Source organism: Pyrus communis, chromosome 1 (genome assembly GCF_963583255.1).
Source record: "Pyrus communis chromosome 1, drPyrComm1.1, whole genome shotgun sequence".
Taxonomy (NCBI): Eukaryota; Viridiplantae; Streptophyta; class Magnoliopsida; order Rosales; family Rosaceae; genus Pyrus; species Pyrus communis.
The window spans coordinates 4,797,716-4,824,997 of NC_084803.1; the positions used below are offsets into that span (position 1 = coordinate 4,797,716).

General features: G+C 35.6%; 4 protein-coding genes across 5 annotated transcripts; 3 read left to right on the top strand and 1 right to left on the bottom strand.

Moving 5' to 3' along the window:
- Positions 1-240: 240 nt before the first annotated feature.
- On the bottom strand, positions 241-1,911 carry LOC137712841 (uncharacterized). The gene is made up of 3 exons (XM_068452017.1): positions 1,238-1,911; positions 943-1,128; positions 241-853 (listed from the first exon to the last, which is right to left on the bottom strand). The coding sequence occupies exons 1-3, from the start codon at positions 1,724-1,726 to the stop codon at positions 572-574; spliced, it is 957 nt and encodes a 318-aa protein (XP_068308118.1). The 5' UTR covers positions 1,727-1,911; the 3' UTR covers positions 241-571.
- A 3,193-nt stretch (positions 1,912-5,104) lies between these two features.
- LOC137747798 (protein ROOT INITIATION DEFECTIVE 3) lies at positions 5,105-8,488 on the top strand. 2 transcript variants are annotated; one of them, XM_068487947.1, is made up of 8 exons: positions 5,105-5,518; positions 5,650-5,763; positions 5,857-5,990; positions 6,084-6,231; positions 6,642-6,841; positions 7,084-7,211; positions 7,637-7,863; positions 8,057-8,488. In XM_068487947.1, exons 1-8 carry the CDS (start codon positions 5,213-5,215, stop codon positions 8,228-8,230), a joined length of 1,431 nt encoding a protein of 476 aa, XP_068344048.1. In that variant the 5' UTR covers positions 5,105-5,212; the 3' UTR covers positions 8,231-8,488. The 2 variants fall into 2 exon arrangements, with proteins under 2 accessions (XP_068344048.1, XP_068344051.1); XM_068487950.1 differs by having other exon boundaries at positions 5,656-5,763.
- Positions 8,489-13,360: 4,872 nt separating this feature from the next.
- Positions 13,361-14,587, top strand: LOC137736209 (transcription factor HEC2-like). Its single transcript, XM_068475787.1, has one exon. The coding sequence runs from the start codon at positions 13,652-13,654 to the stop codon at positions 14,402-14,404; it is 753 nt and encodes a 250-aa protein (XP_068331888.1). The 5' UTR covers positions 13,361-13,651; the 3' UTR covers positions 14,405-14,587.
- Positions 14,588-23,962: 9,375 nt separating this feature from the next.
- Positions 23,963-27,003, top strand: LOC137719590 (triacylglycerol lipase OBL1-like). Its single transcript, XM_068458631.1, has 5 exons — positions 23,963-24,302; positions 24,980-25,167; positions 25,277-25,310; positions 25,732-26,375; positions 26,637-27,003. Exons 1-5 carry the CDS (start codon positions 23,990-23,992, stop codon positions 26,925-26,927), a joined length of 1,470 nt encoding a protein of 489 aa, XP_068314732.1. The 5' UTR covers positions 23,963-23,989; the 3' UTR covers positions 26,928-27,003.
- The last annotated feature ends 279 nt before the right edge of the window (positions 27,004-27,282 follow it).

Below are 27,282 nucleotides of genomic sequence, written 5' to 3' on the forward strand. Positions count from 1 at the left end.
GGTTGACATGATTATGTCCAACCCAAACTTGGGATATTTCGTGATATTTTCTTAGTCGGGTTGTCTATATTTACATGTGCTTACCCGCCGCACACAAAAAAAATTTAAAAAAATATTATTTACAATTTTACACTCATTTTTCTCTATCACACACTTTTTTTTAATTTTTTTTACCGTTAATCTTTTTTAATTCATTTCATTCATAGTCAAAAATTAAAAAATATTTATGGATAGCACTACTCAAAAAATAATTACGAATGGAATTGCATTGCATTATTGAGATTATATATAAATAAATAATTTCATACTTTTACAATTACAATAAAAAGAAGAAAAATAGAATAAATAAACAAGAGAGAAGGTGTGAATATAGTAAGTAGTAATACAACCTGTAAATCAACACTCATCTCGGGCACCCAAAAAGTCCCAAAACCGCGTCATTTTCTACCCTCACTCTCTGCCCGAACTCCAAAAGTCTGCCCGCTGAGTTGTCCGCCACTTTTTCTCTTCAACGAAAACAAAGAAAAAGAATACAAATTTGTAATTTCGTGTGCTTCCTCGTCTCTGTCGATCAACTAGTGGTGCAGTTGTTGAGCTTGATCGGAACGTTGAGCTTTTTGGGATCGAAAGTTACAGAACAATGAACCCGCCGGTTGAATTTCGGCTTCACCAATTTCCCCAAAACGTAGGCTGTCGATCGGATCACGAAGTTCAGCTGCACCGGCACCGGCAGCGCCGTCGTCCCCGTCGCGCTGTTTATGCTTGCGCCGCTCCCGTACAGCGGGATTTTATCGCCGAATAACTGAACGCTGATCGATCTCTGGCTCTTCCTCGACTGATAAAACTTTTTAATCTGCATAAACCAATTGAGATTAGCAATCTAATTGATGACTAGTCGATGAAATTATGAAAATTAATGATTGAAAGTGGAAATTGGCTTACGGTTCCGGAGGCAATTGTGATTTGGAAGTACGATAGATCTAGAGTCTTCGGCATTACGTGCATTCCGAAGAACGTGCCGGTGTTGCGAAATGTGAACTTGACTGTGGAATTGACTGAGATCATATCAGTGGAGACGCCGGTGGAATCCGAACCCGCTTGAATCTTGAACTGTTCGAACGTCACGCTCTGCAATTAAACGAAATTAACCGACTTAATCACTAGACAGACAATCAATTAGCCAAATGGAGATGAGAGCATGGAGAATTGAGAATGGACAATGGCGAATCCGACGAACCTTCATGGTGATCTTGGGCTTCATGGGCTTACTGGCGCCCCAGAGAATCAGAGCGAACATGGTGAAGAGGAGGAAGAAGCCGAGAACGAAAGCCGGGAAGTAGCACCGCCGCGGGAAGCCTTTGGATCGCTCTTCTCCCTCCAGAAGGCCTTCTTCTTCAATGACGGCTTGCTCCTTCCACGGCTTCTGACCTTTCCGGTGGTGGCGGGACCCGTCATTGGGGTTGATCTTTCGGGATCCGGGTTTGAGTGACCCGGAGAACCGTGTGGAGGAGGACTCGCGGGAGTGGCGGCCGACTGAGGAGTGGGAGTGGGGAGGGGAGCCGGAGGGGCTGATGACAGGGGTGGACTGAAACGACGTGGCGGTCTTTTCTCCATCGTGGGAGTCGCGCGAGGGGCTCTGGACGTAGTAGACGGGGCGGCGGCCTGGGGATCTGGTGGGGGACGACGGCGCGAGGCTTGTCACCTCGGAGTCTGTCTTGGCGTGCATTGTGGCGGAGGTTGGTTTGTTTGGTGGTGAATTGGGGGAATTTAATGGAGGGCGATTTGGGGCAATATTGTGTGTGAGCTGAGCTCAGCTGCAATGAAGGGGTAACGGGGGTGAGGGGGACTTGGAGTAAGATTATACCTTGCTGCGAGGGACGCGGAAGACAAAGGTAGGGGTGCTAATTTTTAATTAATTAGGGTTAGGGGGGTTAATATTTGTGATTTGGTGGGTTCTAAAGTTTGGGTTGACGAAATAGCAAGGAACTAATTAAGCTGACAGACATGCCACAGTTGGCACCGCCCGCATTTCATATGCCAAATTGCCAATACTCGTATATGTATAGATACATAAACATATTGTATAATGATCGATCGTATAGCTATTTTTATATTTATTTATGTTTGTGGTGTTCATTTAATTTATTCAATCTGATATATAAAAATAATGTGTGTGTGAGAATCAAAAAGTGCATGTAAAAATCATATTCCGTAACTAAAAACGGTTATACCTGCATCTAAAGTCTTCCACTTGTATTAAGAGAAAATGCGAGTAAATTATCTGTTTACGAAAAATAATTGCATGTAGATATCAAAATACAATAACATTTTGTTTGAATGAGGAATTTTAAAATGATAAAATTTCATTTTCTATAATTTGTAAATTTTCTTGTTTTGTTAACCTAAAGGAACAATATAATTTAAATATGCAATTTATTATTTTAATCACTTACTCATAAAAATTTAGAAACGACATCTATTTACCTATAATTAAACTTGGGAATTGGAGATCTCATAATCCAATTTTTTTTTCTACACGGAAATTCTAAATTTATATGTTTATGAATTCAAATAAGTAAATTAATGCATATCAATTTATAAAATCTGAATTTTGTCAAAATTTTATGTTTATTTCCATCATCCAAACATAGTGTAACAGTTAAAATTTGTACTTTGAACATCATATTTGTTTTAATGCAACAATATATTTACATTAAGGAAGTGAAGGATTTAAGTTAGATCACACAATAAAATAACTATAATAATTTGTATCCAACTCTCTATTCACCAAAATTAAACCTGATATATATATATATATATATATATATTTTTTTTTTATTTATAAGTAAAGATTAATACTACTAAAAGTGCTAGGTGAGTAATTGTCGTAACCTAAACATAGACATATGCCCCGCACTACTTTTAGGGAAAAAGATATTGACCAACTAACTGTACAGACCTTTTTCACGCTTATTTATACAGAGTGAGTATTAAATTCTTTACTCCTTCGCGTTTAGCACGCTTTTGAAAAATATTTCTTACTCGCACGTAATAAAAAATTAAAACATAAACTCTACATTAAAATTTCATAATTAAATATTTAAAAATGAGTAAACATACCAATTAGTTGGAGCTAGTAGTTAATTTCTTTCAAGTTCTTTTTCTCCTTTTCCGACTTCACTTGTTCCAAATAAGAAGTTGTTTTATTTTTTTATTTTAGTACAACGATATATTTTACATTAAGAAGAGATGAAAGTTCGAAAACTACACAATAGGTAACCTAATTTGATATCGAATTAGCCATCCACTAATTTCGAACCTAAGAAATGGCCAGATAACCAGTATTAACTTATCAATTAATTCTAGATGTGTCCATTCACCCCAAATTGTTGAATTGAGTGTCTTTGTTTTACATTAGGAAATTTCTAGGTGATTTAGAAAATTAAATTAGTTTCAAAATGTGGGCTCCATGGAAACATGTGAATCCATGTGAAGAAATACACCAAAGAAACCAAGCGACGGTGCACATATATGCTTTATTGTAATTTAAAATGCTTGAAGACGTGCACTGCATCCGCCATTGCCAACAATGCTGATGTCATGCATGTGCTATATATATTTTTTTGTTATTTTTTGTATTAAAAAAAGGATAGAACTCTGTTGCTGAAAAGATCAGCAGATGAAATCAAATGTTTAAACACGTGTCCAATTATGATTGATGATCAGTAGTTGCTGCTAAACTTTCAGCAGCCAAGTCCAGTTCTTAAAAAAATTACTAGACTTGAACGCTCCAACAAATATTCTGGTGAGTAATCAAAGTGGAATCCTGCTTAATGATTATCATTAACACATGAATTGTTATTTGGAACTAAGGGCTCATTTAGAAAAATTAGTAAAATGAATGAAAGCATTTTTAAGAAAAATATTTTTTTAGTTTCAAAAGCATTTGAAGTACTATCTACAACATCAATTATGTACTTTTTGTAGGAGGCACTTCAAGCGTTGTTCCTATTTTACTTGCATTTTTACTAAGGATCTGCCCCAAAAACGTGTTTCATCATTTTAAAAGTGTTTCTAAACGAGACCTAAATTTTAAACAGCTCAAAAATATGATAATTTTCTCTAAAAATATTTTCAGTTATTTAAAAACACTTTAAAAAAAAGCCTAAAAAAACATTAAAATGCCATATATGGCGAGTAATCCATAAACATTTTTATCAACCAAATCTTTTTTTCGTCTGGGCAGAAGGCCCAATGTTCAATTGAAATACTTGCTGAAACATGAAACCCATTTGGTTCGACCAAAAAGAGAAACCCATTCGGGCCCAAATTAAACTTGAAACGCATCAGCGAGACCATCATACATGCCTTGATTCCAAAGGATTCAAAAGTCGGTATTTGAGCGCAGCGCCTCTACAAATTACCCTCTTGAAGTTTGCTTCGTAACACACTTTGCATCCTCTTGTTTTAAAATTTGAGAAAGAAAACCAATCACGAAAGATTGGGTATTTACCAGCGATATCTTACCTCAAATTAATTCAAACTGCATAAATGAGAATTTGAAATCAAATGTATAGAGAGAACATATTTATGTTATCCAATTTTGTTATGCTTAAGTCTTCAATCTCTTAATAATTATGTTAATCTTAGCGAATTGTCACATGTCCTTTAGTGATATTGTTAAATAGTGACGCTCCTCCTTTGAGGTTTGGCTTTTGCTTAAGTAAAACCTTATGAATGTCAAGAATAATAAATGACATAATTATTTATTAACTTTTATCAGATAAGGTAGAGATGGTAAATTTGAGCCACTTTTTAGCGAGAAATGAGGTGGAAATTAGAATGGATATGACATCCAGTCTTGTAACGACTCTTATATTTTGTTGCCTGCGTTGCCAAAAAAAAAATGCCAATTAAATTTTCAAAACTCAGATTGATCGAGTCGAATTAAAAAAGAGAAACTTCAAAACGTGTCAATGTGGGAAACAATCAACAATGGACAACAAATTACAAATTTTTTTGTTAAATCATAAATAAAAATTTGAACCATCAAATATAAGAATTATAATTAATCCACAATTAAGACAACAATCAGAAACTTTCACAACAATTGCGAACGGGGCCGTTTTGAGACCCTTCCCGGCCTTTTGCGTCTGCCCACGCCATTCAAAAACCCTAGCAAAAACCTTAGAGAGCAGCACCATCAACGTTTATGTATCCTTACTCTGTCCTAGATTCCAAAACACTCAATAAAAACCCTCGTGAGAACCCCCAATTCACCAATCCAATCCATTCGAATCCATCTGTACTCTCAATGGAGCTGGTGGTGGCCTCGTCGTCTGTCGAAGCCGGCATCGGCTGTTGGGACCTCCGCACCGGCGCCGAGCAGCTCCGCTACAAGCTCTGCGCTTCTCCGCCTCATGGCCTCATTTGCGTCGCCGAACGATTCCTCGCCTCCTCTCAGCTCCGTGAGCCTTCTGCCTCCTCTGGCTCTGTACAGTACTGGTCTTGGTCCAAGGTAAGATCACCCCCTTTCTTATGCATACTACCTGTTCGATGAATTGCCTCATTGATAAAAAGCTTACTTTTTTTTTATATAATTTTGGTAATTTTTGCAATTTATTGAATTTATTGAATTTTGTTGTGCAGCCGCAGGTTGATGTGAAGAGCTTCCCAGAAGAACCGATCAATCCGCTCGCTGCGAACAGCGAAGGGACGTACATTGTTGGCGGTGGCTCATCGGGGAATATCTACTTGTGGGAGGTTAATTTCCTAATCGTTGTTCTTCTAGCTCTTAAGTTTATTTTCTTTTGAGCTCTGAAATGCTGATAAACATTTGTTTTTGCATGCATTTAGGTTAATACTGGTAGACTGCTTAAGAAATGGCATGCTCACTACAGAGGTGTTAGTTGCTTGGCATTTTCGGATGATGGCTCCCTGCTGATTTCGGGGTCGGAGGATGGAGGCATTAGAGTTTGGTCTCTTATAGGGTAACCACTTCTTATCTTATACTTTTGTATCTTTATATTGTTTTCAGTCATGCACTGAAGACGTTTATATCTCTATCCGTTGAATCTCCACAGATTATTCGATGATTATCAAAGTCAACAGGAAAGCCATCTGTACATGCATAATTTTACGGAGCACACTCTTTGTGTAACGGATGTTGTCACAGGATATGGTGGATGCAAAGCCATTATCGTGTCAGCATCACAGGATCGCACATGTAAGGTACGGTATGCTCTTTAGTAAATTATAAACTGTATTTGGAATAATAATAATAATGTTTTATAACGGACAGATCATGTACTGAACAACGATGACAAAGTAAATAGAATGGGGTCTGGGTACTATAAGAGAAAACGATTCATGAGTTCACCATCCACTTGTGGATTGTTTGTCTTGATTTGTTGACCTTTTACTTTCTTAAATGCTCAGATTTATCTTGTCGGTGTTTTGTATCTTGTAATGTACTTGTTATAAGTCCCTCAATGTGTACTACATGTCTTTTGCCTATTATTTACTGATGCAATCTTATTAATCCTCAATAAACAAAAAAGCAATGCATTTTTGAAATCGCATGTGTTTGACATTTTGCTCCATCTAGTATTATGATTTTTATTTGGATGTACATTTCTTAGGTTTGGAGTGTAGGAAGTGGGAGATTATTGAGAAATATTGTTTTCCCTACTATAATTGATGCAATTGCACTGGATCCTGGTGAAAATGTCTTCTTTGCCGGTGGTAGAGATGGCAAGATATACGTTGCTGCACTTAATGCTGAGAGCCCACTTAACAGCAAGTTTGGGTTGCATATCATCGATTGTTTCTCGAATCACAGGTTTCTCTCTTTTCTGATAGTGAACCTTTTGGTGAACTTACTGATATTCCAGTTTGCAGTTTTATTTGTTATTCTGATGAGTTTTCTTCAGCTACACATCTCTAACATTTAACTGTGTATTTTTCGTTTTTCAAAGTAACCAGCCAAAGATTGTTGCACGTTTTAAGAACCCGGCACTCTTCATTTTGTTGTGACAGCAAAACTCTTTTAACTGACAACTTTATACTTTGACTTTTGAACAGCAAAGCTGTTACTTGCCTAGCATATGGCATTACTGGAAATTATTTGCTTTCTGGATCAGAAGATGGCGTCGTTCGAGTTTGGGATGCTAGAACTCATAACATTGTTCGTGTATTCAAACATGCAAAAGGTTATCTCAATGCTATTTGTATTATTGCTTTCTAACATCCATAATCTCAAATATGTTTCATTTTAATTTGACTTTTAAATGTGTCTGCTGTCTGTATTTGTGCCATTTCCTAACTAATTGTGTTTTCTAATGAACTACGGATCTGTTAGAGCATACACCATCTCTGTTTCTTTACCTTTCGTCCCCTCAACTTGTTCTAATGTACAGTTAACCCAACCTATTGTAACAAAGGTTGTTGTAGATAATGTTCCACTGTTTATTTTATTATCTTCCCCGGGCTTTGCATATATGGTGGTGGTATTGAAGCAAATCTAGTGCAAATTAGTTTACATTTTATATTCGACTTTGACTGTTGTTTATTCTCAATCTGCCAAACTTTACTAATTTGTTTAGTATTTACATGAAATTTGCACTGTACCGTGCAGGTCCAGTGAATAATATTCTAGTCGTTCGACAGCATTTTTCTCAGATGAATTCGTATGCGTCCTCGAGAAGGCATGGTTCATCATTACCACCTCCACTGGAAAAGTATACAACAGAGGAAGGCGGAGACATTAGAGCTTTCCTTGGAGGCCCGGCTACTTGCAGTAATTTGACAGAACCATTGTACATCACTGAACAAGTGATGAATAGGCAAATCAAAGAGCTTCAGGTTCGTTTTTATTGCTTCATAAATATTCTTAAGACAGTAATTATAGACATTTCGGGAGTGTGTTGGTGCGTATGTGTGGGCACTGGGTATCCACGCACAGAACTACTAATAATGTTTCATAATTATTCAACTACTGGAAATGAACGGTATATCTTCACGGACGTCGAACTTTACTTCTGGTCCTCATTTTCAGCAACAAGGATCTGCCTCAGCAGAAATGGAGATTGAGAGACTGAAGCGCGAAAATGAAAGAGCCACACAAATGGCTCAGCAGTGGAGAAAAATGTATGACAACTTGCATCGGTTCTGTGTAAATGAGCTTTTGGATGGCGATCAAGGAGGAGTCTCAAATGGAAATGCAGCTTGAATACCTGACAACTTACCAGCTTTGTTTTGTTCTTCGTATTTTTAGTTCGTATTCCTATTTTCTTGCCATATTACTTTAAAATATTTGTAGAATTTACTATGAACTTTCAAATTCATGTATTCTGTGTTTTTGCCTGTGTAAAGGTGTCAACAGGGCCGATTAGTCTGGTCCATTTAAAGTCGGCCCGTGTGAATTTGCGGTTGTAGGGAGTGGGCCAGGCGATTTGTTGTACTTGTCTCATTCGTCTCGTTTTCTTGACATAACTAATATCTAAACGGATCATATTTTGTTAAATTCGTTAAAATGAACAGGTAACAACTTTATTTAACGGATGTGTCATTTATGCAATGCGAAGAATGATATCATCATGATGATCGTAATTCATGTTCTTTGAAGCCAAATAAATTAGAAGGAATTCCCACAACACGTACTCCAATGTGACCAAAACCCAATACTTGCAGTTTAAGACAAAAACCATCCTGTGAGATCACCAAACCCATCATGACGCAAACACCTCCAAATAAGCAAAACCCTTTTACCAACACAACAGTAAAGTCTGCTGCTGGACCAAAGTGCCTTCTCTTCTTTTCCCACAACCCTATTTTTTCCCTTCAAATTAGAGGAGAGTGGCAGTGACCACCATCTTGAAAACGAAAACAACAAACTTCGAACCCAAACAAGTGCATGAGATGCTTTTTGACTGTCTGATTTGCCCAATTAATTGGTCGAACAGAAACAACTGCAATACACCACCCTATCTGAAAAAATTGATGAAAATCATGCAGAGAGAGAGAAAAAGATCAAATAGGGGACCATTTCTCATCAAGTATAAATTTATAATAATTTGTAATGTGGAAGAAGTTATATCTTTTCCTTCTTTCTTTGCAACAGAGTGTGCTCGCGATTCCCAACGGAGGGAAGGTAAATAAGAAGGTAAATACAACAAAAGAAAGTGTCTATTTAATATTACGATTTAGTGGTATTTCTTTTTACTTATAAGTGAGAGGTCTCATGTTTGATTATCGCCAAATGTGAATTTGAATCACATTATTTGTAGTTTATTGTGAGACCAGGCCCTCCCCCTTCTGCTTATTGTAGATAATATCGTTTGTTAAAAAAAATAAAACAAAATAAAGAAATTGGAAAGAAACAAACATTATTTATTGGACGCTGCTTGACTTATTATGTCTTGAGTTATTCATAATTGATTTTTATTGGGTTATAAACACTATAATCGAAATCATTTATTTTCTTTTAAACAATTTTAAGAACTTTTGCAAAAACTCATTCAATTCGAAGTAAGTCCAGTCATTCATATAAACTAAATAAGTTGACAGGTCATAGCGAGGATGTTATTTGCTACCATGATTCGATTCGTTAAACACACATGGATGGCTAAACGGCTTCCAGATTTAATGATTTTTTTTATAAACATAATCTTCAATAATAATAAAGAAAATGAATGATCTGATTATAATGTTTGAACGGTGAAATGATAAATGATATCGTCACAGTAAGAGGAAAAATAATGGGTATATTTCTAAGAATATGTATGTGTTTGCTTGCTAGGTTTGGTGTATTATTAAAAGGGTAATGTTAAGGAGACTAAATTTTTAAACCAAATTTTGTAAACTAAATTATGTGGTTGTTAATTCTTATATTATTACTTAAGTGTTGATTAACGTGCTCATTACCTATTTGGCGACACATTATTTGGTTTACAAATTTAATTATAAATTTAATCTCTCTAACATTATTCTTATTAAAATATGACCAGCTAGGTATACAAAAATTATAAATGTTTGATGTGGGGAAGAAGATAAGGTGGTGCAACCAGTGATAATGCAAAGTTAAAAAATCCCCACCCAACAGCAAGATCTCTCTTCTTTAGATTCTTTTTATCCAATCGAACTTCTTACACAGAACATGTCTCTTTATTCATGTCTCATGCCAACAGCTTTTATTTTATTGTATTAATTAATCCGGGATAGAGATTTCATCTCATCTGCTACAGTATATAGTTGTATTCACCTATATATATACTTATATATTGAACTTTTGAACAATATTTATTTTATTTTTATTATAGAAAAGTATATATCTTGACGAAATCAATTCCATGTTCTCAATTAGTCTTCTGTTTTATTCGATCACAACGTAATGGTGAAGGGAGGTCTAGGGTTTAGGAAGTGAGGCAGATTAATCTAAAGCATAAAAGGTTAATGATTATGGTATATATATGTCGTGCTCCTTGAGTAAATGGTATCCAGCAAGCTCCTAACTAGCTAGTTCATTGCCAAATTTAGTTGAACCCATTTTTAACTTAGGGTTTCATCAGGTTCTCATGGTTCTACTGATCAGTCAGTTTCACTTAGTTCCTACTCTTCCTAATATATCCTTGTCGGTAATATGATTATCCATCGCAGTGATCATATGTGGTATTGGCACTAACCTGGAACGCGCAGCTAAACTTCCTAACATCCCGTCTAGATGGGTTAACCCACCCGAGTTTTGGGGGCCGAGTCCGTCCAACTTCATTGTTGACATAGATATAGATGTACTGAAACAATTTTTGTTATTTTTTGTACTCTAAACTAGAAAAAGTTAATACATGTGGGTTTATGTTACCTCAATATACATCTCTCAAATGAGTGAAGCTCTGAAAATGTATTTTTTAAAGAAGAAGATGTCTTGCTATAAAATTAATTGGTAATATGAGCAATAGCACTTCATGGTATATCAGAGATGTTAATTCATGTTTTGAATTTAACAGCATATGTATGTGCTCCCATGTCACTCAATATTTGTTGTCCATATGTTAGGCTTAAATTATATCACACATGAGAACTAGTGTGTTCATAATGTAAATTTGAGTCAATATATTAAAAACATTCTTTATATATGTTCTTGTAAAAAGTTACGTTGATTGTTATATTGCCAATTAGTTTCATGGTCAACCATAAGCTTATTTCAAATACAATGGAATGTTAACATGCATTCGATTGTAAAAAAGAGCATTATTTACTGTATGACATAATTAAAAGGGTAAATAATAGGTTTTACATTCGACTTGATGATGATCACAAGCCGCAGGCTGCGTGATAATTATATATATTGTTCGTTATAGCAATTCCAGCACATGAATCAGGAGGGTAGGCACCAGAAAACCTGATCCATCTCGAAACGCGTTCCCAAGCAATAAGAGAAGAGAAGATGAGTTTTGTTAGGCTGTACTACCACCATACAATAAAATACAAACCCTAGCTAAATCATATCATTATCACATATGTGGAGCCAAAACCCTAAATATTTACTAGCTACATTATCTAGGACTCTCCGATTGGACCATTGACACAGGCAGCAGGGCCACACCCACATCCCCGGCTGATCAACGGCATCGTATTCCCACCGCCAGCCAGGAAAAGAAAGGAATTTATCTGTCATTTATGAGACAGATGGGGAGGGGTTCTGGTGAGATTTCTGACACCTGTCATGTGATTGTGAGGGCTTTGGCCTTAAAAAACAGGGACTGGGACCACCTCTGGATCCCCTCTGCTGAGCAAACTGAGCAAAACATCACAACCTTTCATTTTCATCTTGTCTTGTTTTGCGTGAGAATTTTTCACTATTTAAATTTATTTCTACTACAAGATCAAAAATGGAAGGATATGATGTTTTGCTCAGTTTGCTCAGCAGGAAGGGTCCGGAGGTGATCCCAGTCCTAAAAAAAGTGAAATTTTTAGGACAAAGTCGGACCATCACAGTTGACAGTTCCACTCAAATGGTGTTTTTCTGTATAATAAACAACCACTTTCAGAAAAAACACTTTCACGTACACTTTCAAACAGTTGGTAGATCTGAACCCTCACTACCTGTACATTTGTGTGTTACTGTTAACGCTTCTCTTTTGGTGTAAATATCTAGATTTACGGTGAGAATCACTGAAATTAAAATGACCATCTGCTGCATTTGATTAGGGTTTTCGGTCATTGGTCAATTCGTACACTGTGTAAGTGCTAGGTGGGGCCCACTTGTTAATCTAAGGGTCCAGATGGAAATGATGGACAGCATGCTCCACTGTGATGCTCTTCCAAATATAGGAAGCAATAATCAGGTACGAACCTTTTGACTTTTTTATCTCCATCCCGGAAGAAGAGATTGTTTCCCAGCAAAGAAAGAAACCAAAAATCAAGGCAAGGAAGAAAAAGATCTAACAGCTTTGGTTATTTTAAAAGATTGACCACACAACTCCAAGAACATATATGTGATTATTCGGGACGTTAATTTCCGGTATTTCGTGTGGATGTCGACACTAGTTACTCAACAACACTTTCATAGTTTTTTGTTCAAATTTGAAGTTTTAACTCGAACATTTAAACCTAAAATATGAACTTCTAAGGTTATTTATACCTTCAAACAACAATTAACCGAGGACTAGATAAAACTTTGAAGGGAAAGTATAGATGAAAACTGAGTGTCGATCAAATTTAAGTTGCAACTTTCACCTTAGATAAAACATGTTGGTCTAGAAGCCTAGAATAACTGAAAAAAGTTTTTAAAGAAAATGTTTTTGGAAATTTAGTAAAAATATAAGTTAATTTTGGAAAAACATTTGAAGTCATTCTTACAAGAAGCACGCCAATTATTTCAAGTGCTTTTGGAACAAAAAATATTTTTTATAAATCAAAATTTTTAAACAAATGATGTGTCACCAATAAAAAACAAATACGTTAATCGACACTTAATCAATCAACCAATCATTTACAACCACATCATTCGGTTTACGAATTTTGTTTAAATTTTTTTATCTCTCTAACATTACTCTTTTTATAAAGCGCTTTCAGTTATTTAATAGTACTTTCAGATGAACTCTAATTCCATAGTTAATAAAGAGGCAGGATGAGTTAAATTTTTTTATGGCACCTATATATGGTTTATAATTAAGTGCAGTAACAACGGCACTTCGCCATGTAAGTCAAGAAATAATATAAATGTATTTTATCGAGTACAAAATATTGATAAAACATCAATTTGAAGTAAATGAACCTAAAATTGGAGTCTCTATATATTCTTCCAAGAGGACTGGTGGTCTGATCTCAATATTATCACTATTTAATTCACTCGTTTCCTTCGGCTTCTCTTCTCTCTTACCTTTGTGTATTTCTCTCCTTCACTACTCTACTGCACATTTTCTGGTAAAACTCCACTAGCTCTTGTATCTTTCCCATCCCTCTGCATCCAGCAGTACTATTTTCCATCACTTCTCAGCCTTCAAACCCTACTTCCCCCTTGCTGTTCTCTTTTCTTCTCAGACACTTTAAATTTTATTTTTCTTGCCAATTTATAATATAAATAAAATTATAAGTACAATCTTAGCTAAGTACAATCTTAGCTATATACGTAGCAAGTATATACATAGCAATGGATATTGGCCAGTACAAATCAGAGGAGCAGATGGAGATGATGATGATGATGCAAATGGAAAAAATCTCCGAGCTCTGTGGTGCCTACAACGACGTTGTTTCCGACCTGCCGCAGTCCGATCTCAATTTCTCCGCCACCACAACTAGTCCCACTAGTCTCAGTGCCACCATGTCTCATTACACTACTGACCAAAACCCACATAACAATAGTATCCATTCACCAAACTCAAACTCACAATCCTTCCTAAACCTTCCAACAATCCCATCCACCATTTCATTCACCAACACAAACCCTACCGAGCAAACATTGTTTTCAACACCGTCACAAAAACGTGCTTCGATGGCAGCCATGAGGGAGATGATATTCCGGATTGCAGCCATGCAGCCAATCAACATCGACCCGGAATCCGTTAAGCCGCCAAAGAGAAGGAACGTGAAGATTTCTAAGGACCCTCAGAGCGTGGCGGCCCGGCATCGGAGAGAGAGGATTAGTGAGAGGATTAGAATCCTGCAGAGACTTGTCCCGGGCGGGACAAAAATGGACACCGCTTCCATGCTAGATGAGGCCATTCACTATGTCAAGTTTTTGAAGACTCAGGTCCAAACGCTGGAGAGAGCTGCGACCAATAGGCCTACCGGGATTGGATTTCCTGTGGCCATGTCTAGTGGGAGCTACATATCTAACTCTATGGCTAAGGCTTATCAGGCTCCTCCTTCTCATCAGAATGTGCAGCATTTCGGTGATGCTTAATTATTGATTAAATACTACAACTGATAACGAGACTAATGTTAATTGTTTGATTGTGGGGTTGTAAATTAGGAACATGCATAAACTATTGTGATCTTCGTCGATCTCATATAGTTTTAAGCTTACTTGTAATCCATGTTCTCTTTTCTAATAATTTAATAATAGCATCCCTTGATTTTCATGAAGAAATCAGAAAAATTGTCAGAAATGACTGTTTTAAATCTTAATTTTATAATCGTCAATTTTTGTTACGTAGTCGAAATTTGATCACTAATGTCTTTAGATATTTAATCATTATGTTATTAATATTTCTTAATCAGTTTAACAATTAAAATTTAAACTCTATAAATTATGATCAATTGAGATGGGGATTCAGTACTTTAACATATGGTCCTTGGGAACATACAAAAATGTACTATAATCTTTAGTGAGTTGACAGGTTTAGGAAACTAGATGTATCTTTGTGTGCCTGGGTGAGAAAAAAATCTGGAGAGACCAAGAAGTAGCAGCTGGGTCATGATAACAATAATGTTGATGGACCCTGCGTGTGCAATGGAATGGTTGGGACAAAATATTGTTGGCACGTCAAAGTTCAATGTTTTTGCATTTTCTTAAGGGACGAGTGTACGAATTAGTATATTTATTTATTTATTATAAAATAGATTACACCTACACGATTATTAACTATAATATCTTTGTTAAACACTAATTTTTGCAGCCATTTAAGAGATGCATATGTTGTATGATACACTGAACCACAAATTGAGATTATACAAATATAAGTAATTAAAAATAAATTACTCTAAACTACATATTAATGAATTCTATTTGTCAATCAAAAGAGAATGAAAAGACATTTTTGTCTTCTATCACAACAAAAAATATTAAGGATAGTAACGTAATTTCACAAAATAAACTTTTGCTGTTTTTTTCTTTCTTTCTAAACTTCACCTACAGGTGAATGTATCATGTCTAATTTAAAAAATAAAAAATAAACTTCTCTCCATCTCTCCCCACTCCCACTTCTCTCTCACTCTCTTTCTCTCTCCTTTAATTTTAAAAACAAAAATAAAATATTTCACACACATATTTTGTGTGTGGGTATGTACTAGTATATATAACACGACAGGACAAAAAAGAGTTGTTTTTTTTTTTTTGGTAATTTCAAAATTGTTCTTGTCTCACCAAAATTTCAAAAGAAAACAAATTTAGGAAAAAGGAAAAGTAGTGATACTATAGACTATTAGTAAATTTATCATTTTCTAAAGGAAATCTTAATAAATACTAATAACTAAGAAAAGCAACTAACAAATAATATATTATTAAATAAAATTTAAAAAAGAATCAAATAGCACATTTACATGTGTGATAAGAGATTAATACTATACGTGTGTGACAAGAGATTAATACAAATAAAGCATGAGCATTTCTTCGTAACAGTATATTCAAAGTTAGGGAGAGAAGCAAGTATGATGGGAGGAGGAGGAGAAGGGAAGAGGTAGCAAATGTTATGATTGTGAATTATAATTCATTATAGTAGAGAATGCATGAGAAGTCCACGTGAACTTTTCTGACATAACATAAGGCGGTGGTGTTAGCTTTTACGATTAGGGAAAGTGATAATGTTGCTTTCAGCGATCACCACTTCACCACCCTTCCCCTTACCAACACGTGAACTCAATCCCACGTGGCAATCCTTCGTGGCTCTTTACTGCCAACACAACACAACTTGTTGCACTCTGCTCGCCTAAGTTCACTCTGGTTCGTTCTTCTAAGTTTTTTTTTTCCTTTTACGTGCCATGAGTTCATGTAGTTTAACAATTAACAACGACTAATGTATAGAAATATTAAATTTGATGATTTCATTCATAAGGCTTTTATGTATGAATTTTAAACTTTGAGCTTTAAGGATTAAGATTCATGAATTGGAAGTTAGAAAAGTTAATTGACATTTAATTAATTATTATACTTGTATAATCAAAATCATAATTGGGGTTATGTTGTACCATGTTCCCTCAAACTTATGGTTGTTAAACACATGCTCATTTGTTTTTATTAATGACGAAAACAATCTAAATATAATAAAATAGAAAAGAACTGTGTAGTTTTGTCTACTTTAAGAAGACAAGTTTCATCCATATAATAAAGGGGTGTGCTATCTACACACCTTTTTTTACTTCTCACACACTCCTTGATAATCAAGCCCAAGGGAAGAGCCCAACCCAAAAGACTAGTCCAATAGGTAGGAGGACCCCAAGGACTTAAGTACCACTACATCATTTCTGGTGTAGCCGATGTGGGATCATAACATCACACCACCCTTCGGAAGGCCTGATGCCCATAGCGGCCCTTACTCTGGTGGCTTTCACTTTTAACGGCGGTGCACCCTTTGGTTGTCCTGTTAAGGTAGCCCTTTCCAGGTCGCCCTCTCCGTAGCGTTAGGAAACTAGGCTCTAATACCAATGTTAGGTACTCAAACCCAAGGGAAGAGCCCAACCCAAAAGACTAGTCCAATAGGTGAGAGGACCCCAAGGACTTAAGTACCACTACACCATTTTTTTGGTGTAGCATGTTAGGTACTCAAGCCCAAGGGAAAAGCTTAACCCAAAAGACTAGTCCAATAGGTCGGAGGACCCCAAGGACTTAAGTACCACTACACCATTTCTGGTGTAGCATGTTAGCAAGCCCAAGGGAAGAGCCCAACCCAAAAGACTAGTCCAATTGGTCGGAGGACCCCAGGGACTTAAGTACCACTACACAATTTCTAGTGTAGCATTCTAACACTCCTTCGCACGTGAGACCCCATGGGGACCTATGGGGCTCACCCGTTCACGCGAGACCTATGGGGACCTACCCATTCACGTGGATGTAGGGACCCATCCCTTGGCTCGAGTACCATCTTAAATTTGAGGTAGACGGGTCATGGGCCCATTCCAACAACACCGATATTGTCCCCACTTGGCTACATACTCAATCCATCAGGTGTGGGGTTTTAGTCCAAAAAACCTCGATGTTAGTTAGAGTGAGGTAATTCTATTTAAACTAATTTTTTTCTCTCCCTCTGTTCGATGTGGAACATTGGATTCCAACATAAAACACCACACGTACCACTTTCCTATAAATTGCCGCCTAATTTTCATGGACAAGGATTGTCTCCCCTCCCGTGCCCTTCTGTTTTGTGTGGTCACGGTTAAGCTACGTCAACATTTTATATTGTTTTTTATATAGAGATAATAAGACAAAAATGAATAGTAATATAGAATGTTGACATGGCTTAACCGTGACCACACAAATAGGAGGGTATGAGAGGGCACCAGAAGTAGAAGGACAGACAATCCTTGTCCAATTTGCATTGGGACTCCTGGAGGCCTGCAAGAGTTATATAAATTCAACACTTTCTATTTCTGGGGGACTTCCACACCTTTCTAAATTTCTATTTTTAGGGTTCTTATCCATTTTTGCATGAGACTTGCTATAAGTAGCAATCTCGCGACTCCATGGGGGTTCTCTTTTAGCATAAGATAATATTGGGTACCTCTCATTCAAACCCTAATAAAAATAAACAAAAATATAAGTTTAAAGATGGTAGTGATGACAAAGTTAAGAGGTGAAGAAGGTGCAAGAAACCAGAGGCATTCAATATATCGATCACTTTTATTTAATATTTATATGTATGCTTTTAGAAAAGAAGTTAATATTTGAAAATTCTTTCAGGCTACGTAAATAACGTACTATTAAATTTACGAGTATTGTATGACTTAGATTAGTTTGAATTATAATTTTTATTATGATCTCGTAAATCTATATATCTAATGTTCGTATTATTTAATGCTACATAGCATGAAAATATAGCTCAAATAATTTTGCAAATATAGTAAAGAGAAATGAAGGGTAGGTTGCTTCCCAATGGAGGATCTAATGAGAGAAGTGCCAATGTCTCAAGGTTCATGCATGCCTCAAACACTCCCCAAAAGAAAGCCATTTATTCCTTAGTACATCCACAACATCCCAACCAAATCTAGTAGACTAATACAATATCTAGTAGAAATACAAAATAAGGGAAAGATAGAGATGATAATATATACTATTTTTTAATAAATAAGAATGGGCAAACAAAAACAATCAGAAAACCCATGTGAGACATATGGCTAAGGTCCCAACATCCTCATCCTCAAGGTCGTCGATCAATGGAGTAAGAGGTGTCCCTTGTCTTGTGAATATAAAGCACACGCCCTTCCAAAACCGCACAAGTGCTTTGCATCTCTTTCATACATCGACTTCATGCACCAAATTAATGAAATCCTTCGTTCAATTTCTAAACCCTACAACCAAAAACATGAATATGGTTTTAATTTCATTCACAGTAAGTGACTGATCATGTAGTGGCATTGACGTTGTCTAACTACTCCGAGCTTGATTATTCAGGTCACGTTGCAGAATAAGTGACATGTATTATCAAATAAAACTGAAAACAACATTTATTGCAATTTTTCCTACTATTCAGATTTATAATACAATATTATGTATTAATAGAACAATATACAAGTAGATTCAAACCAAATACTTGTAATATTTTGAGTGCTAGATTGAATTTTGTTGTTAAATTTGTGTCGGGGTTAGATAAATTTGTTATGGAGTCAAAGACGGTAGGATATGCAAGATAAGAGCAAACCAAATGAATAATGGCTAGAGTCCAAAAAATGAGACTAAGACATGTTGGTTGGTCGGATTTGATTTGGTAGGGGTCCACTGGGAGAGCGACGGAGGGTGACACAATCTTAATCTCTTGGCCCAATATTCCTCCTCCGTCTGTCCTTTCTCATAGGTGGGATGTATTTCAACAAAAAACTCCACATCGAGTTTAAGCAACTTTTCTATAATTTTGTCCAAATTCTACTTCTAGAAGCATGGACAGACCCACCTCTCATTTTCTACTTTGCAATAATACAAAATCTTCGGAGTGGAATACAAACTTAGATGCATAGAATGCGTATGTTAGTTTTAGCCAACATGGCTATGTCATGTATCTTCGATTAACACAACCTTAAGTGATTTAATTATCAATTATAGAGCATTGAATCGTTCGGCATTTTAATTGTTGATTTTGAAGTATTGAAATGTAAGACGATTCAGTGGTCGATTCTAGAGAATTAAGCCAAAGGTTACACCTATGAATTAAGTCTCAATGTCTGCACGAGTAAATACTATTTAGACACACAAAACTAATTACATGCATTATTGTAACACTCTCTAACATACACGTATATTTCATCTAAAGTGATCATGTCCAGTTTTGTTAGCAAGTGTATTAATTATGTAGTTTGGTTTGCGTAAATAGGATTATTGTCGTGGACCGTGGACTAAACCAAAATTAATAGAAACGTCGAAAATGAGGTGAATGGTTCACAATGTAAATTGTTGAGGTAGACCTGTAACTAAATTGTATAAAAATAAATGTCATGCTCAACAACTTTGAAATGATTCTTTTTTTCAAATTATAATTTTCCAAGTCTTTTGGGTGTTGCCAATTCAATGTTTGGGTGTATTTAGAAGCTGCCATCTTCTGCTGCCTTCGCGTGCGGCCTGGTCAGGGATTGCAGACCCCGTGAAGGCCCAATGTGTACCTGTGGTCATAGGACTACCCGTTAATTTCAGCAACATTGAGAGGGAAATAACAACCAATCTGCTACAATAAGCATATTTCGACATTCCATTGCGCAAATGATCTGTTGTTATTTATTATGTCATCGTTACTGAAAGATGATTATTTCTGCAGACGTCAAAATATATTCATACTAGCTGTTTGGCATAGCCTTATAAATTAACGTTCATTAACTTCATTTCAACTTTTACCACTGTTCAACGAAACCTTTTTTTTTTTTTTTGAGTACATCGATATATTTTTACACTAAGGAGAGGGAGAATTCGGTTAAGCCACACAATGAGCAACCTAATTTGGTATCGAATTTACCATGCACGAGTAACTTGGTCTCGAATTTGCCATGCACGAGATTTGAACCTAAAATCTCTTATTTCTAAATGAAGAGGAATATCACTAGATCGTCGTATTGAGTGGTAAACAGACAATTTCTTAAACTTAAAAGATTAATTGACTTAATTCTATCCTTAAAAATATTTTGTGACTTCGAACAAATAATTACCATTAGAAAATAAAAATAAAAAACTAATAGAAAGAGTTTTCAGATAGGCTTTTGAAAGCTCAATTATTGTCATCGTCTAAATAAATTCTCTTCTACTTTACCTACATATAAAGCCTAAACTTATCCGGGTACCATCTAATTAGCCCAACTGTCCAGTTAGCTAGATGTGTTTAATTCAATTTACGCTTAGACAGGAATTGAGATTTAACATTTCTTAATTAGTTTTTTGGTTTAGTATTTAATTGTAAACATACATTCATTTGACACTTATATTTTTTTTCTAGCCTCTACGTACTATATATCCACTTTATATATACTCACTCCCAAGGGTTGGTTTTCCTTAGGCTATCTCCAACTTATCAATCAAAAGTTAAGAATTATGAAGTTATAAATTAGTTCCAAATGTGACAGTGTGAATTATTATCTATAATGAATGTATCGAATCAATTTTAGTAAGACTTGCATGAACTCATCTTTCTCTCTCTAAACCTTTTGCTCTTGATTCATCAATGTTCTTCTATATTTAGTTCTGCTTTTGCGAGGATTGATTTGTCAAAAAATATTATCACAAAAATCCTAGTGTTTTCAATGCTCACATAAAGTATTTTTACGATTCATAAGTGCTTTTATAGAAATTTTATGCTAAGTATAGTCACTTTTGAGTATCTTTTAGCACTTTTTCACTCTAGCTTCAAATCTCAAACAAGCTCAAAATATAATTATGTCCTACTTTTTTTTATTTTAATAAAAGGGTGATAATGGATTAGGCGAGTTGAGTTACACATAAGACTCAGCCATCGATCTACCAAAGTAGCCTTACTATCACGATCAGAAACAACCAAGATCCCAAGAACTGCCCATCAACTTCAAAATAAGCTACTACATTCCTCAAACTAAAGTCTCAATTCGAGCCAAGCGAAATGCTGAAAAACCATGAAACATGCTTATCTGAAAAACAGAAACCATGCAATTGCCAACGAAATCCAAATCTAAAGAAGTAAGTACTGCCAGTGGAGTGGAGGGGGTCATGCCAGAGCAAATTTGAGGAAGATAAACTCATGTTAGCAAAACTATCACATAACCTTCCCGATACATGTGAGAGTAACAAAAAGTCATCTCTCATATTTGAGCCAAACAAGTGAACTATTGTGTACGAAGAGGCCAAGGAGGAAGATAATCATCCAAACGGAAACAAGTAAGAACACTAGAATAATCACTTTTTAACCAAAGCGTGTGCCAATCCCATACATAAGCAAATGAGACACTAATTAGTAATTATAATTGTTAATAACTCCGCATAAAAATAATTATGATGACCAATTCATTGACAAAAACCTAAGGAACAAACTAGTTGGTATACGACGAAGCTAAGATGTTACCAACATATACTGTGGATTATCTATCGGAGCCTATATAACTCATAGCTTGTAAGAGTCATATGACATTGTCAAAGAAATGATATTGGACCAGAAAAAAAAAAAAGAAAAAAAAAAAAGGATTTAAGAACAACTAAGAATTACCTATATATCCTGATTGACATATTTAACTTAACATTGTTGCATCTTGCACGAAATTGGAAGATTAAAACGTCTTTTATACAGGTTGCTTAGAATGCCCGCTGTTTGTCTTCGTGACTATATGATTCTTTTGATTTTTATTATACACAGGGTCAATGGTTTAGTTTTTTATTTATAAATGAGGGTCAATGGTTAAGTGCATTAAGTAAGATATATGCACGAAATTGGAAGATTAAAACGTCTTATATAGTGTGCTTAGATAGAATGCCCACTGTTTGTGTCTTCGCCAATCTTGCACGAAATTGGAAGATTAAAACGTCTTATACAGGTTGCTTAGAATGCCCACGTTTGTCTTCGTGACTATATGATTCTTTTGATTTTTATTTTACACGGGGTCAATGGTTAAGTGCATTAAGTAAGATATATTGATAAACACGTCAGTGTTTAAAGTTTGAAATTTCACCCATAAACCAATTGGTAATATGACCATTACTTATAAACATATGTAAGATCCTTTCTTTTCCTGATGTGGGATTAACACTCTTATCATGCCCTTTCACATGTGACAAAATTTTTAAACCTAGCACATGAACTACATAAATTGGGTGATGTGAAACACGTGTGACCATTGGACTTCACATGCATGTAGTGGGACACTTGCTCTGATACCATGAAAAAAGTTAAGATTCCACCATAAAAGCAAGTGGCAATACATGGAGTAGTCCAATTACTAATAAGCACATATAATGTCTCTTATTTTTTTGATGTGGGATAACCACTCTCAATAGTTACGCAACTACGTTGGAATTAAAAATGAAGTAGGAGGGGTACGACTTAATCAGCAAAGAATATTCATGCTTCACTAGTTAAACCAATTTCATCTATTGACTTGCTCTTGATCGTTCTACCATGATAACTTATTTAAATATTAGTCACCAAAAAATTTTGTAATCCATGTCCTGTATTTCTTAGTCATTGGTCAGCTAGTAACTTTTCTAATTATGTAATGCATTCAAAATCTATAGATTTTACTTCAAGTTTAGGGCACATGTGTGCGTCTCATGTGTTCCTTTTTTTGTTGTTGTTACTTGTTATTGGACAAGGGAGGATTCAAGCTTTGAACATTTTTCAGACATTGGAAAGAGAAGTGTTATCAAACTAATTAAGAGCTAGTTGTTTTCAAATTGGTTCATAACATCAGAAGGTTAAGACTAAAATACCCATGAAACATGATATACACCTTGCAAATGTATGATAACTAACCAGAATTGAAAAAACTTATGCCGTTACAAAAATGTCCTTTGACCACATTAGTAATCCCGTGCATGACGATGATCAAGCTAGATGAGAATTCTTTTTCCCGTCTCAATAACACACTACATATATATATATAGAAAAACTAATGAAAAGGACTTGAAAATTTTGAGTTTTAATGATAAAGATAAAATAAAGGGTAAAGTGAATAGTATCAGGATTGACTTTTTAATATAAAAATGTAGTTTTTCGTTAAAGTGAATAGTACAGAGGATTTTTCGTTAAAACTCCATATATATATATACATACATACACACACACACACACATATCTATGAACTATCCTAGTTGCCAAATCAGCCCAGCTAAGCTGTTTTTTTTTTTTTTTATACTTCTTTCCAATATAAAACATTAATTATATATCAAATCTAACAAAACCAAACTAGTTATGAAAAAAACAACTAGCTAGCATCTTAAATATTCGTAATTTTCTATAGAGGGCACCGACACATTGTTGTATATGTAGTATATACGCATTACTGTATACAAACGTTACATGTATAAATATATAAACTCTTTCCTGCATTTGTATATATAGTTTGAATTGAGACATCGACACAATGAGCTCATTTCCTCGCTTCCAAGCCAATTACTGTCATGGCTTCTAAGGAACATGTCTGTCACAATTATGTTTTCCTCAAGCCAGAAGAAGCAAGCTTCATCGAGCTCATTCGCCTCCTGTTTTCCTCCGACGTAGAAAAGAGAAGCTTCATCAACTGTTCGGAAGAGGAAGGACGTAAACGACGAAAACTTGAACGCCGATGGCTAATCTTCGTCTCTATTGTGGTGCAATGGATGTTCCTTTTCTTCAGAACGCCCATGGCTCGAACTGGGGCTACCGTCAACAAGTTTCTAAATCTTGTAGCATCCAATGGCGGATTGTTCGCGCTCTTCAAAATGTGGCTTAAAGGTTTGGTCTGATATAATTTCTTGTAATAGTATAAGAACACATATTCTTTTGTTCTCTTTGATTCAACGATTTAAAATTTTAAAAATTCGTGACTGATTCATTTAGTTCAAGCGTGTATGCATCCGTGATTAATTACTTTAATTACAGAAAAAGAAACAGAAATCATTAAAGCCCTTTTCATTTTCTCCAAGGGTTTTGATAGTGAAACTGAAATTATTTTTTTGTTTGTCTTGGTGTGGATTTGATTATCGAACTAAAATTTCACTTGATTGACTCAAAAGTTTCTATTCTTACTTTGGTGGGAATTAGATCAAATTATTGATATAATCTATATCTAACTCATTAGTATATACATCATCCTTCACGGCTTAGACAAAACTCAAAAACTTTGACCCGAACAAATTTTGATATTAAAACGAAGAGGAAAATATATAAAAAAAATTATGTGTTTGGTAAAAAGAAATAAAAAGACATAAAAGAGAGGTTTTTCATATTATTACACAAAATAATTCATCTAAATTTTTTAAAATTCATCATTCTCTTGAATTCATGAACTTTTTCTTAACAGAAAAACTAACTTTAAATAGTGGCAACGAATTATAGGAGCATAATTATGTTGATACTTTGGTCATATTTTCTGCTTAAGTAATTGAATGAGTAAAAGGGCCGGTGGGCAGGAAAGGTGGCAAAGGAAGATTCGTTATCAACCAGATCAGTGCTGGGAAATCTTGATAGGCGAGTGGAATTGGACGACAACATCAAACCAGGCAATACAAGATACAAAGGAGCTCTGTCCATGATGGCGGCTAAAATGTCATACGAAAACCAAGTCCTCATTAAAACAATCGTCACGGATCACTGGAAGGTAAGCAAATTTAATTAACTTAAGCACCAATGTTTTAAATTGTACTAGTGATTATGATGATCATGAATTAACTGACTTCTTTATCTTTTAATTTTTTTTGAATGTGCAGATGAAATTCGTAGAGTTTTACAACTTTTGGAATGGTAGGGTACACATCGAAATGTTGTTTTTGAAATGACTTTCGTATACTTTTTTTCTTCCCCTGCACACCTAATGTTATTAGCGACATTTGAATTGGATAAATCAAAGAAAATCAATTCGCATAAAAAATAAAGTAGTAACAAAAGTATGATTTTGGTCTTTCTAATTTAGACCATGGTTTAATTTTTGCAGTTTTAGATGTAGTTCACACTTTTGTCACTCATCCCCATCTGTTAATAACACTGACAAAATTAAGCAACTGTGTGTAATTTGCGACAACTAGTAACCACAAGGCTAAACTACAAGAAAATAAAACTATAGGGATTAGAGTTGAACTTCGGTCAAACTACAGAAATGAAGCCCTTTTTTTTTTTTTTTTTTTTTTAAATCTTGGATTCGTAATGAATATCAAATAATTTTCAGGTTATCAGAGACGAGATTCAACGCAAGCCTTCCTGTTCCAAGACACAACATCTGACCCCAACTTGATTGTGGTTGCATTTAGAGGCACCAACCCCTTTGATGCAGACGCATGGAGGACGGATTTCGACATCTCATGGTGTGAGTTTGCAGGACTCGGCAAGACCCACAGCGGCTTCATGAAAGCTCTTGGCATGCAACCAAACAGAAGCTGGCCCCTTGAACAAGAAACACAAGAAGTCAACGCCGCTGAACAACTTCCTCATCAGTTTGCTTACTACAAAATCAGACAAATTCTGATGGATTTAATGCAAGAAAACAAGAATGCCAAGTTCATACTGACAGGCCACAGCTTGGGCGGGGCATTGGCTGTGCTGTTTGCCGCGGTGCTTGCAATGCACGACTACGAGGAGAAATATGCATGGTTGATGGGGAGGTTGGAAGGGGTGTACACTTTTGGACAGCCAAGGGTGGGGGATGAGAACTTTGGGGTGTTTATGAGGGAGAAGCTGAAAAATTATGGTGTGAAGTATATGAGGTATGTTTATTCCAATGATATGGTTCCTAGGATACCTTATGACGATAAAACTCTCTTGTTTAAGCACTTTGGTCCAAGCCTATATTTCAGCAGCTGCTATAAGGGGAAGGTTAGTGTCTCTCTATCTTGATTGAACGTTTCTCTTACAATAACCAGTCACATAATCAACAAACTACAGGTTCTCTTATCGCAATAAGTGGTTACATGAACATAATATGATTGATTAGGGTTTGTTGTGAGACGATCAAAGTTATATACATATTTGTGTGCAAGAGTTTTTGTGAGAGGAACCTTGTCTACATTTATGCATAAATGCAGTATAGAAGAATTTCTTTCGTAATATGACTAACATTGTTTGATTGGGAACCAGGTTTTGGAGGAGGAACCCAACAAGAACTACTTCAATGTGTTCTGGTTCATACCAAAGTGCCTAAATGCATTGTGGGAGCTGATTAGGAGCTTCATACTGCCGTTAATAAGGGGTGCGGAATACAAGGAAAGCTGGTTTATGAGGATGCTTAGGGTAGTTGGTTTAGTAATTCCTGGATTGGCAGCTCATGCTCCTCAAGATTATGTCAACATTACTCGATTGGGATCCCTTCCTTCCCTTGCTCACGTCCAAAAACGTATTCCTCTAGTAAATAATTCTGAAGTCGATTAATGATACAGTTGTTTTGGGCCGATGTGGCTCAAAAGCTTTTGTTTGTGTTTGGTTTTCTGAGACATGATTAGGGAGATTCTATTTATACCCATTTTAATTTTGTTTTAATTTGAAATAAAATTACATTTATACACTTACGAAAATTTATCAAGAATATAATGCTCAAGTTGATATTTAAAAAAATTAATAATAAGAACGGCAACTCCTCTTTGAGGCTCTTTGAAGAATTTTATCAAGTCGTTGGAGGACATGTATAAAGGACAACTTAAACCTTCAAATGGGCAACACTGAAGTCATATATAGAGAAAGCCCAACTGACCCCCCTTGCCCCTTAATGGATCCGTTAGTGCATGCA

Excerpts from the sequence above, each read along its gene's own strand:
- LOC137719590 (XM_068458631.1), top strand. The coding sequence starts at position 23,990 with ATGGCTTCTAAGGAACATGTCTGTCACAATTATGTTTTCCTCAAGCCA. Across the intron at positions 25,311-25,731 it reads GTTTTACAACTTTTGGAATG|GTTATCAGAGACGAGATTCA; the intron begins GTAGGGTACACA and ends AATAATTTTCAG. Across the intron at positions 26,376-26,636 it reads GCAGCTGCTATAAGGGGAAG|GTTTTGGAGGAGGAACCCAA; the intron begins GTTAGTGTCTCT and ends ATTGGGAACCAG.
- LOC137747798 (XM_068487947.1), top strand. The coding sequence starts at position 5,213 with ATGTATCCTTACTCTGTCCTAGATTCCAAAACACTCAATAAAAACCCT. Across the intron at positions 6,232-6,641 it reads CACAGGATCGCACATGTAAG|GTTTGGAGTGTAGGAAGTGG; the intron begins GTACGGTATGCT and ends TACATTTCTTAG. Across the intron at positions 7,212-7,636 it reads TGTATTCAAACATGCAAAAG|GTCCAGTGAATAATATTCTA; the intron begins GTTATCTCAATG and ends TGTACCGTGCAG.
- LOC137736209 (XM_068475787.1), top strand. The coding sequence starts at position 13,652 with ATGGATATTGGCCAGTACAAATCAGAGGAGCAGATGGAGATGATGATG.
- LOC137712841 (XM_068452017.1), bottom strand. The coding sequence starts at position 1,726 with ATGCACGCCAAGACAGACTCCGAGGTGACAAGCCTCGCGCCGTCGTCC. Across the intron at positions 1,129-1,237 it reads AGCCCAAGATCACCATGAAG|AGCGTGACGTTCGAACAGTT; the intron begins GTTCGTCGGATT and ends GTTTAATTGCAG. Across the intron at positions 854-942 it reads TCACAATTGCCTCCGGAACC|ATTAAAAAGTTTTATCAGTC; the intron begins GTAAGCCAATTT and ends TGGTTTATGCAG.